The sequence below is a fragment of the Helianthus annuus genome, chromosome 14, assembly GCF_002127325.2.
Source record: "Helianthus annuus cultivar XRQ/B chromosome 14, HanXRQr2.0-SUNRISE, whole genome shotgun sequence".
In the NCBI taxonomy this organism is placed as follows: Eukaryota; Viridiplantae; Streptophyta; class Magnoliopsida; order Asterales; family Asteraceae; genus Helianthus; species Helianthus annuus.
In genome coordinates this window covers 81151524-81163934 of record NC_035446.2, presented here as the reverse complement: position 1 = coordinate 81163934, position 12411 = coordinate 81151524, and the positions used below count along the sequence as shown (strand labels likewise).

The 12411-nt window shown below is 40.8% G+C and overlaps 1 protein-coding gene and 1 non-coding gene across 2 annotated transcripts; one reads left to right on the top strand and one right to left on the bottom strand.

Annotated features, from left to right (window-relative positions):
* Positions 1-806: 806 nt before the first annotated feature.
* On the bottom strand, positions 807-913 carry LOC118487037. Its single transcript, XR_004880204.1, has one exon. It is a non-coding gene; the product is annotated as a small nucleolar RNA R71 (small nucleolar RNA).
* A 7840-nt stretch (positions 914-8753) lies between these two features.
* Positions 8754-11255, top strand: LOC110906870. Its single transcript, XM_022151937.1, has 3 exons — positions 8754-9125; positions 9231-9774; positions 9952-11255. Exons 1-3 carry the CDS (start codon positions 8754-8756, stop codon positions 11253-11255), a joined length of 2220 nt encoding a protein of 739 aa, XP_022007629.1.
* Positions 11256-12411: the final 1156 nt, after the last annotated feature.

Genomic DNA, 12411 nt, shown 5'->3' with positions numbered 1-12411 from the left:
TTTTTAGGATTTTCTTAATTTTTCAGCTTCTGCAGAGCTCAGCATGGGCCGTTCCTGGTCGGACACGGGCCGTGCCCAGCAGTGTTACTGGTAGTTTTTAATTTTCCGAGTTACAGAAGGCTGACCACGGGGCCGTGTCGGTGCAACACGGGGTCGTGTCCAACTTTCTAGTAACAGGGATCCGGAAAACAATCACTGTAACTCCGACCACAGGTCGTGTTCACTGAGCACGGGGCCGTGGTGAACTTTCTGACCAACATTCTTTTTTGGTTTTGTTGCAGGACTTGGAACCAGACGCAACCTCTACGTAGTGTATGAGCTCCAGTTCTAATAAAGACATAAAAGAACCTCTATAAGAACCCGAACGCTTTCTCAGAAAAAGACTAAAAGCTAAAAACCAAGAGAAGGTTTCAGGGGACCCACTTCCAATGGCGGACCAACGTACCCTCATGGATTACCTACGACCCACCGTAGGTAATCTCGGCGCCGCTATCAATGCACCGAATGTCGAAGCCAACAACTTCGAACTTCGGCCACATTTGATACAGATGCTTCAAAACTCTGCAACCTTTCATGGGCTTGCGGACGAGGATCCCCATCTACATATTACTAATTTCTTAGAAATATGTGATACCTTTCGGATCAATGGAGCATCAAATGACACCATCCGCCTTCGAATGTTTCCATTTTCACTAAACGACCGAGCAAAAGCTTGGCTTAACGCCCTCCCAGTTGGTTCGGTATACACCTGGGATGAACTAGCCCAAAAATTTCTATATAAGTATTTCCCTCCCGCTAAAACGGCTAAATTAATGACTGAAATTAATACATACTCGCAAGAGGAGGGGGAATCCTTATATGAAACTTGGGAAAGGTTCAAGGAGCTATTACGAAAGTGTCCCCATCACAGTCTTGCGGTGTGGCAACTAGTATCCACTTTCTACAACGGATTGTTGCCACATACTAGACAAACACTTGACTCTAGCTCTGGGGGACTTTTAGGTAACCGCCGCCCGCATGAAATATATAATCAAATTAAGGAAATTGCTCAAACCAATTTCCAGTGGCACACTCCTCGAGGAAATAAATCTATAGCCCCGGGCGCCCATAAGGTTGATGAAAGCACTTCTTTACAAGCCCAAATCGAGGCCCTTTCTTCTAAAATTAAAAAGTTAGAAATGACAAAAACAGTCACGGTTATGGCTTGTGAAGGGTGTGGTGGGCCACATGAAAATTGGAGTTGTATGAAAGAAACAGATGATCAACCAGAATCGGTAAACTACATTGATAATAGACCTAGGCCGTCGGGTCCTCCAACGGGCACCTACAACCAAGGATGGCGTAACCACCCTAACCTTGTTTGGAGAGAGCCCGACAATAGTAGTAACCAACAAAGCCTAAACCAACGAAAAAACTTTCAACAACCAAGAAATGAGTCACAAAATTTCCCTCCACAACAAGGTGGACGAGAAAGGCTTGAAGATACTATATCTCGCCTCATCTCCGACACTGAAAAGAAAAACTCGGATAGGTTTCGACAATTAGAATCAAATTTTAGAAATCAACAAGCTAGTATACAAAACATCGAAAAACAAATAAATCAACTAGCCCAAAATTTCTCCGAGAGACCGCAAGGCGCGTTACCAAATAATACCGAAACAAACCCAAAAGCACAAGTTCATCTCATAACTTTACGGAACCGTACAGTGGGTCCCGCGGAAGGCCCACCGCCTACTGAGGAGATCGCAACACCGCCCCAACAAGAGAAGGTTTCTCCTCCATCGCCAGAGCCCACCAAGGCTCCTCGGGTTCCGTACCCCGGTAGGTTAATCCGTCAAAAGACCAATGAGCAATTCGCAAAATTCGTAAGTCTACTAAAACAATTGCATGTCAACATTCCTTTCATTGACGTCCTAACCCAAATGCCTAAATACTCAAAATTCATGAGGGACTTCCTCACTCATAAAAGGAAAATTGAATCATTGCAATTAATTAACTTAGGCGAAGAATGCTCCTCCCTTGTACTCAATAGACTCCCCCAAAAGAAGATTGATCCCGAAAGCTTCACAATTCCTTGCTCGATTGGGGACTCCCCCATTCGAAATGCACTAGCCGATCTTGGGGCTAGCATTAACCTCATGCCCGCATCAATGTTCAAAAGACTCGGCTTAGGAAAAACGAGTCCTACAAAGATGAGTATACAACTTGCTGATCGATCCGTCAAATTCCCGCAAGGTGTCGCTGAAAATCTACTAGTCAAAGTCGACAATTTCGTCTACCCGACCGACTTTGTCATACTTGATATGGAAGAAGACGCCGAAGTCCCCCTCATACTAGGGAGGCCATTTCTAGCCACCGCACAAGTAGTGGTAGACATGAATGACGGAACACTCACTTTAAAATATGGGGATAAGGAAGTGAAGTTCGGGGTTGGGAAGAGAATAGAGGATGATGACCTGGTCAATTACATGAAGGTTATTGATTCGAATTTGGATGATGCTCTCCGACGGTGCAACATGGGATGCAAAACATCATGCTCGGAAAACATATAACCTCACCTTGGGTCTAGCCAAGGACCCTTATAAACGTGGCGCACCGCGGAGGTATTCCGCAAAACTATCCTTAGTTTAGTTTAATCTTTTAGTTTTAATTTGCAGAAATAAAACACACTCGGGATGGTCAAGGATAACATGGGAAATGAGAAACATAGCTCCATGCACGAAAACAGGGCCATCCGACAACAACTTCTTCATTACAGTGAGCTCAGCACGGGCCGTGTCCGCCCAACACGGCCCCGTGCTGCACATCCTGCAGAAAAGTGCCCAGTTCAGGTAACGGACCAGGGCCGTGTTCGTTGAACACGCCCCCGTGTCCAGGCTTCTGTTTCTTTTCTTTAATTTTTGTTACTGGCACCTGAACACGGGGCCGTGCCCGGTCCCCACGGGGCCGTGCCCGGTCCCCACGGGGTTGTGTCCAGACTGCCAGTAACATAAAATTTTGCTTTTAACACAATTTTACACATTCAGTCAACCTAAAAACTTATTTTTGGGACACATTGAAGACAATTGTAATTTAAGTGTGGGGGGATGCTAAAAACTGGAATTTTGCAAGTCCTAATAACAAGCCTTACACAAAACTCTATTGGAACCGCTAATCACCCTAAATTCTTTCCAAAAATTTTCATTTTTTTTACTTGTCTAAGATTAAGTTGGGAATTCAAGCCTTAAAAAGGTTATATTTTACAAATTTACAACCGATAGCGTCGTGATAAAAAGAACCAACATAAGAAAATTATGAAAAGGCATGACAAACTTAGTTAAAATTTGATTATATATACTTGATCACATAAAAAACCCTTTTCCCACAAAAGTGAGTTTTAAGCCTTTAACGAGCATACAAATATATATCGTTACACAAAATGCTCATTTTTCATTTCTTGTGTGAATAGTCGCTTGGTTCGTACGACTCTAGAACTTGCCACAACAATACATTCCCGGTCCTTACCAACTTAAACCCGAGTAAGTAAATGATAGAGGCATTAGGACTAACCCTTTATCATTCTACACCATTATTTTTCATTTTTTTCCATCTACCCAAAATCCCCCTAGTTAACCCCTTTGAGCCTAAACCTTTTGATTTCTTAACCCAAAACAACCCTTTTTACCCACCTAAACCTTTTTATTTTAAACCCTTTTTTTAGTAACAATGTTCAGTACTCTTATGACTTCCAAAAAATATAATAATAATAATAATAATTTTATCTTGATGAAACCAAACAAACAAACAAAGTTTATCAAAATTAACTTTGTTTGAACAATTCATCAAAATAAAATAAAAATATGAAAAAAAATAAAAGTCCTTCAAACCGACGTTTGTTACGCCTTTCGCCCTTTTTACTAACCACTAACCCAACCACCCACCTTTAGCCCAACCCTAACCCTTCACCCATAAAGTCCTCTTGATATTTACAACGGTATATAGTTAAAAAGGAGGAGGACTGATTGTTTGGCAAGCTTATGGTAGGAGTAAGTTCCATGCCGCTCTCGAGTGATTCACTAAAAATACACCTTCGGCCGAGTGATGAGTGATCCCCCGTGAGGTATGTGAACTTGTATATAAATGAGATTTTAAAAAGGTATGTTATGCCCTAATAAGTAATTTATCTTAAGAAACGTTCTTAATAAATCATGCCGAATAGGATTGTAAATAAATAAAAATAAAACCTCAATAAAGAATCTTGGAAATCCCGACACTCTATGACAAGCCCAAAAAACCTTCTCTTCTACCCATTCCATTTGGGAGTGAATAAAGCCACATTATAAAGAGTTTTGCTTGAGGACAATCAAAGATTCAAGTGTGGGGGTATTTGATATGCGCAAAATGCAACATATAAATTATATCAATTGTGGCATAAAACTAACCCTTTTTTAGTACTAATGTTGGAAAAAGTATGCTTTTGTCTTCCTTTTGCATTTCAGGATTAAATGAGCTCAAATTAACAAAAGAAGCAAAAAGACAGCAAAATCTAACATAAATACAAGAAAAGGAACAAAAGTGGAATGCCCGACCCCTCGACAGCATCTTCCCAAGCAAAACTAAGAAAACAGAAGACTGAACACGCCCCTTGCTCGAGCACGGGGCCGTGCCCAAGTAGCAGCAAAAAAGACAAACCTTTAGAAGCTTCTACTGCCCACCACGGGGTCGTGCCCAGCGGACACGGGGGCGTGGTCAACTATCGTTTGTCCGTGGTGTCTCGGCATTATTTTGCTGTCTATATAAAATAAAAGATTTTCACCATTCATATCTCCACGGTCTATATGGAGGTATGTTGGCTACCTGGTCGGGGGTTAAGGGAATGGTTTGGTAAGAGTCTTGCCATTGTTCAGTGTATAGATCCTGCAAAGGACCTGGGTCAAATTTAGTAGGACCTCCTTCAATACCCAAAGGTATAAGGTATTGGATGGCGGGGGTCCAAACTCTTTGATCCCCTCATAAGTTAAACTACTATTAAAACTTTAACCCAACTACTTAGGACTGTATCCCTGCTGACTCAGACTACTTAGCTGAGGGTAACGTCGCCTTCAAAAGAGGGGCCTACCACATTATGCGTTAATAACTTAATTAATTATCTTTCAATAATCCGACCCTTTAGGATTGTATCATTGCTGACTCAAACTACTGGGTTGAGGGTAACGTCGCCTTCAAAAGAGGGCCCTACTACAATAACTAAGATAATCTCTTAAACAAGTGCAAAAGTGCGAAAATAATCAAAGGTTACACTAACACACGAGTCGGATCCAAGTGATTCATCTTGTTTATCTGTTTTTATTTTTTATTTTATTTTTCAGCGTTTTAGTTAGTTTTATTTTCTTAGTTTAAAAACCTTTTTTCTAACATTTTGATTTGATTAGACGTTGAGGATAAACCGGTACTAAAAGCTCTTGTGTCCTTGGACGACCTCGGTATCTTACCAACACTATACTACGTCCACGATTGGTGAACTTGCCCATATGTGTGTTTAGTGTTAGTAAATATCGTGTTTTATAAATTTAAAACTTGGCTAAAAGTGTAAAAAGAGCTTAAAATATACATCTAAAATATATTACACCTAACACGCATCAACATGTGTGTATAAATCAATAATCAGAAAACAGTTAAAGTCGTTAATTGTAATTCAACACAGTCATTAAACATTAATCAAGATTAATTAATTGTACGGATGCATGCAAATTTGGCAGTTGTCACACCTTTCATTTTTAAATAATTCATTTTCACAAAAATAAATTAAAATAAGAATAGTGGTTTAGGTCATAATCACACCCTTATGTAGTAGTTTTAGATAATGGATTAAAAATGGATGAAATGACACTGATGTGAAGGGTCATGGTGACAATAAGGGTAATGATCACAAACCTATCCCTTGAGTATTTACAGGTACCTTTTTCTATGGATAAAAATCGGGTCCAACTTGGTATACCTGACCCTACATGATCAAAACCAAAAAAGAAATTAATCACCGTTCAAATCCGTTTCATGAATATTAGTGTTTATGTGTAACTATAGGTGAAGTATAGAAAGAAAAACCACTTGAGTTGAAAAAACTCAAAAAAATCCTATTTAATATTTTTATTTTTTCCTAAAAAAACAGGTAATGTAACATAAATAAATTTGAACATTTTTATAAATAAATGTAAAATGTGCCGACCAGTTTTTTTTAAATGTTCTATGTTACATTTTTTTGATATATATATATATTATGTAACATGAAATTTTTAACTATTTTTTAAACTACTCGGCACTTTTTTGTTTTTTTTTTTTACAAAAATGTTCAGATATATGTATATTACATTCCCCATTTTTTTAGAAAAAAATAAATATGTTACATGGGGTTTTTACAAAAGTTTTTTTTTTAGTTTTTTCAACTCAAGTGGGTGCGCGCGCTAATGGTGAAGTCCTCTTAGATAAACGAGTACGCATGCACTACTTGTTATCTGCATAAACAACAGGTCTCACGTAACAAAGAATATAAAGACACCACAAACAAAAGCAATTATATAGATATCACACTTATTCGAGTAACTTTAAACACCAAGGACACAATCTTTGCGGCAACGACGCCAACATTTGATCGATGATGTCTGATGTATTGTAAAATACATCTTTATTCGCGTCCGTTTTAGTCGTTAATTAATCGTTTTAGTTCCGTTTTAGTGTAGATTGTACATACTATTGATTTATTTGTGTTTTCCAGGTCTTTGCAGCCAAAATATGCATAAAAGAGTAAAAATCTGGAAAAGCAAAGTATCGAATCGGAAAACGGGAGCTCGGGAGCTGAAACGAGATTCAGTTTCCAGGCGGGCCGCGTAGACATCAACACATTCTTACGCTCCCCGCCAAAGATTAAAAAATGGTTTTTTGAGTTTAGGAGCCACACGGGCCGCGTACACTTAACCATATTCCTTACGCGGGCCGCGTGAACGTGAATTTCGTGCACCGACTTCGAATTTCAACGGGTAAAGGGTTTGTGAAGGTTATATAATGATCATGATCGTCAACAGCCGTAACAACAACGAATTTTGGAGTTCAAGGAGCTTAGGAGAGGCTGATTGAAGGTGTTGGAAGCTTTCGGTTGCTAGGAATCATCGGGTAACGATCAGGAGCGCTCGGGAGTGAAGTATTCGGGTTTATTCTTCCCGTTTCTTTAGTTTTCATTTGTTTCTATTCGTTATATGATGAATTCAGATTTGTTTATGAACGTTATTATGTTTTTGATCATGTTTAGCGGCTAAATTTCATAAACTACCTAGGCTAAAGACAATGGTTTAATAAAGTTTGGATTTTTATTCGTAATTTATGTGGTTTATGGGTTTTCTTGAAAAGTAAACGATTATGATATTTTGATTTGGTGTATATGCATGGTTGATATTTTTTGATCATTGATTATTGCTTCGTACGAATCTTGGTGACGGTCTTTATCACATAATAGAATCGTTCTAGGTTTTTAGATTTTGGTGAGTGTCTATATCATGTAATAAATATTTAATCCTTTAGGGTTAATTGGCCATCAAACCTTAGAAGTAATATTCGGTAATCTTATAAAATCAAGTGTTCTACTAATCTTGTCCTTGTAAGGCTCGAGGTTATTAATAGGTCTCAGTTTGGCATATAGCGAGGATTAGGTTTTGTAAGAAATCGGTCTTAGTTCCCTAATCATTCTCTTGTCTATTAAACCAAGTTAGAATCCATAGTTGCCTTAGACTTTCGCGTTGTAAGGTAGATTGTCATATTAAGGCACTTTTCAAGAAGTTAGAGGACTGTAAGGAAATCTAACAACCGGTAGTCGTAACAGCCTTGAGTCTCACAAGTTTCTTCCTGAGAAGGGTCGGGAGGTCTTAGTAGGGATTTCTTAGGGTTTAGCATTAAAAGATCCTGGTTCCATAACCACATTAGTTTCGAATAGAAATCCATTCTATAAGTTAAACTTGCGTCTAGCCTAGGTAGTCTTCATCGCCTCTGGTTTAAGTCTTCGTCGAAGTTCGTGTTTAGTTGTTTTAATTAATTTAGTTTAATCTTTATTTGCTTTATTTAGGATTTTTAGAAACCCCCCAATCAAATAAACAATTAGTTAAGTTGTATCAGTCCTAGTATAGATAGAGTCTTAGCGTAATTTAATTGAGTCTCATGGGTTCGATATCCGAACTTGCTTAGCTTTACTAGAGTCGATCGGTTCGCTTGCCGGTTTCTAGTTTAGTCGAGTTTAGAGAGTCTAGAGTATTACTTTGAGTCTAGATTTAGGTTAATTTTAGTTGTTTTTATTAAACTACTTTTAGCAGATCAAGTTTTTGGCGCCGTTCCCGGGGACTCTTTGGCGATTGCGTTAATTACTTTGTTTGGACTTGTTTGACATATTACGTGCTATTTGTCCGTTTGCTTGAGTCGTAGGAGTCTAATTTTAAAAATAAAAAAATACAAAAAAATTAATTATTTTAGTTTGTTGAGTCGTTTGTTAGAGTCTCTTACTTGTCTGTATTCGATTTTTGCAGTTGATGCCCCACATGCGCTCGTAGGGACCTCCGCCGAATCCGCTTACGATCAAGTCTTCCTTCTCGTCTTCTGCCTCCGAGGTAAGTTCTTCTAGCTCTTCTTCGTTTCCGCATTCCACCCCAACTTTCGACTTCACACCAAAACCGTCACCACACAATTCCCCACCACCCTCCTGTTCTCGTACACCTAGTCCTCCACCCGCTATTCAAATGGCAAACCGCACCGTCTACGAGCAGGCTACCACTGGTTTCACCGGCGCTACTTCACCCATCACCCTTCCGAACATCGCGAATGATTGGTCCTGGCAGATTCCATCCTACATCATCACGGCCATCACCAATTTATGTCAGTTCCATGGTCGTGATGATAAGGATGCTCCCGCTCACATAAATCGTATCACCCGCCTTTGCAGCACCGTCTCCATTGAGGGTGTTAATCTAGATGCCAGGTACCTTCAGGTTCTCCCATTCTCCCTCGCTGGCCGCGCAGCCGTCTGGTTCGATTCTCAGCCATCAGGAACTTTCACCACTTGGGCAGGTCTTTGTGATGCCTTCTTAGTCAAGTACTTCCCACCAGCCAAGGCATCCCGCCTTCGTGATCAGATTCACTCCTTCCGCATGGAGCCTGATGAGCCGTACCACTTAGCTTGGGAGTGTTTCCAAACTCTAATTTCTCGTTGTTCTTAGCATGGTTTATCTGATTGGGCACTAGTTGAAAACTTCTACAATGGTCTCACCCCTGAGATCAAAGCTCGTTTCGATACTTCAGTTGGAGGGCAGCTTATGGGTAAAAAGACAATTAATGAGTGTAATGATTTGTTTGAGAGTTTCGCCCATTCTGATATGGATTACAGTACTACCAGCAGGACTTCCATTCTTGTGCGTACCTCCTCTGCCACTCGAGGGATAAACCAAGTTAGATTGGATCCATCGGTAGTTGCTGCTTTTGAGAGTCTGAAACAAGAGTTGAATGAGATTAAGAAAAAAGTTGATAGGTGTGAGGTTTGTAGAGGAGGCCACGATACGATAGATTGTCCTACACTTACCCTTGAGCATGTAGAGTTCATAGCCAATAGGGGTCCCACGAATCCGTTCAATAATTCTAATTATAACTCCAACTGGCGCAGTGGTGGCAATAATAGTGGGTTTCACTCTTCTGGTAATCCTCCTGGTTTTCCATCTGGTCAGTATCAAAGTAGGGGGGCCGGTCTTTACACTAGTAGTGGTTCAGGTTAAGGTGGTCAGTTTAGTGGTTTAGGTTCGAGTGGTCAGTTTGCTAGTGGGGGGTCAAATCAAGAGAGTCAAGGTAGTGGTAAGGATTCAGAGGCTAGTTTGAGTAGGATTGAAGAGATGCTCGCTTAAATGATGGCGTGAGATCAGACGACACAGAAATCTTTATCTGATTTAGGAAATTTCGTTAAAACTCAAGAGCAACTTAATAAAAGTCAAGATCTTCAGTTAAAAAATCAGCAATCCACACTTTTAGACCTTCAAAGAATAGTAGGCGGTATAGCTAAACAGTTACAAGAGCATCCACCTGGTCAGTTTTTAGGAAACACCTTCATGAACCCAGCTAACCATTCGGCGAAGGCTATTACTACCCGTAGTGGAAATAGTTTGGGGGAGGTCGTTCGAGAGAGTGAGGAGGTTGAAGATTATGAATTCGACGAGGAGATCGAGATGGAGGCTCTCGGTAAGGTGCACATGAGGCTAGACCCAGCAAGTACCGCACACACCGAGGAGTCTCTGGTAGAGAAGAATGAGGAGAAGCAGCCGACGAGAATTCGACCATCACCTATAGTTGATCCTTCTCGTGTCCCATATCCCGCTCGCCTTAAGCATCAGAAATATGCTAAGGAGTACGGGCAGTTTCTTGAAATGTTTAAGCAGTTGAAGATCAATCTTCCGTTCATCGAGGCTTTGCAGTCCATGCCTAAGTATGCTAAATTTCTTAAAGATCTTTTGAAGCGTAAGGAGAGAATTGGTGAGCTTTCGAATATTCCTTTGACAGGAGGTTGTTCTGCGGTAGTCTTGAATAAGCTGCCAGAGAAATTAACCGACCCTGGTACATTCACTATTCCATGCCTTTTTGGGGGAGCCATTACCCCTGCTCATGCTCTAGCCGATTTAGGAGCCAGCATCAATCTGATGCCATTTTCGTTGTATGAGAGGTTAGGTTTAGGAGAGCTTACACCCACGCATATGTCGTTGTCTTTGGCTGATCGTTTAATCAAGTATCCTCGTGGGATAGTTGAGAATTTGTTGGTTAAAGTTGATAAATTCGTGTTTCCTGTGGATTTCGTCGTTCTTGATATGGAGGCCGATGAAAGAGTTCCTATTATTCTAGGCCGTCCATTCCTTAGAACCGCAAAGGCGATCATCAACGTCTTTGGCGGTAAGATTTCTCTTCGTGCGGGTGACGAGATTGTCACATTTGAGATTGATAGAGCGATGCAGCATCCTGGAGGTAGAGACGAAGACACCGGGCCGTGTCATTCCATTTACTTTCTAAATTCTTTCATATCTTGTGTCGACACGTGTCTCGAGTACATCAGTGGGGCTGATTTAGTAGGCGAGGGAGTTGTTGACGAGCTTGATGAAGAAGTTGAGGAGGAGCAGTTGGATGAGAGTGATGAGTTGTGGGTTCCTGAGATGTTCAAACTAAACGAGATTAGCAGTGAGAGTACTCCTGTAGAGATTCACCACCTTTAGAACTTAAGATTCTTCCATCGCATCTTGAGTATGCATTTCTAGGAGAAAAGCCGAACATGCCTGTCATTATATCTTCGAAGTTGACAGAGGATGAGAAAGTGAGGTTGATTGAGGTGCTGAGGAAGCACAGTGACGCAATTGCATGGAGGTTGTCTGATATCAAGGGGATTAGCCCCACTTTTTGCATGCATCGCATTCTGATGGAAGAGGTTTACAAGCCGGTGGTGCAGCCGCAGCGTCGTCTAAATCTTAATATGCAGGAGGTAGTTAAGAAGGAGGTTATGAAGTTGTTGGAGTCTGGTTTGATATATCCTATTTCCGATTCTACTTGGGTGAGCCCTACGTAGGTCGTCCCAAAGAAAGGGGGATGGCAGTCGTTCTAAATGCGAAAAACGAGATTATACGTTCACGTACAGTCACGGGTTGGTGTGTGTGCATCGACTATCGAAAGTTGAATGACGCCACTCGTAAAGATCACTTTCCGCTCCCATTTATTGATCAGATGCTTGAGCGTCTCGCGGGTCAGCAGTTCTATTGCTTTCTTGACGGGTTTTCGGGTTATTTTCAGATCCCCATCGCACTGAAGGATCAAGAAAACACCACCTTTACATGTCCATACGGCATGTACGCGTACCAACGCATGCCGTTTGGTCTATGTAACACTCCACCTACATTCCAGCGATGTATGATAGCGATTTTCCAAGATATGGTAGAGAGTTCGATGGAGGTGTTTATGGATGATTTCTCGATGTACGGTAATTCTTCCGATCATTGCTTAGTTAATCTCGAGAAGATGTTGAGAAGATGTGTTGAAACGAAGCTGATGTTGAATTGGGAGAAGTGTCACTTCATGGTGACTGAGGGTATTGTGTTAGGACACAAGATTTCGAGAGCTGGTATTGAAGTTGATAAAGCTAAGATAGTTACGATCAGTCAGCTTCCTCCGCCGAGAAGTGTTAAGTCGATTCGTAGCTTTCTAGGTCATGCGGGATTTTATAGGCGTTTCATTAAAGACTTCTCTAAAATCACTCGCCCCATGACTCAATTGTTGGAAAAGGATGTTCCTTTTGTCTTTGACTAGGAATGCCTTAAAGCGTTTGAGTTTCTGAAGGAGAAACTGGTTAGTGCACCAATTCTTGTATCACCCGACTGGAGC

Coding starts and splice junctions, on each gene's coding strand:
- LOC110906870 (XM_022151937.1), top strand. CDS start 8,754: ATGGCAAACCGCACCGTCTACGAGCAGGCTACCACTGGTTTCACCGGC. Junction 9,126..9,230: donor AGTACTTCCCACCAGCCAAG/GCATCCCGCCTT, acceptor CGTTGTTCTTAG/CATGGTTTATCTGATTGGGC. Junction 9,775..9,951: donor TTACACTAGTAGTGGTTCAG/GTTAAGGTGGTC, acceptor TATCTGATTTAG/GAAATTTCGTTAAAACTCAA.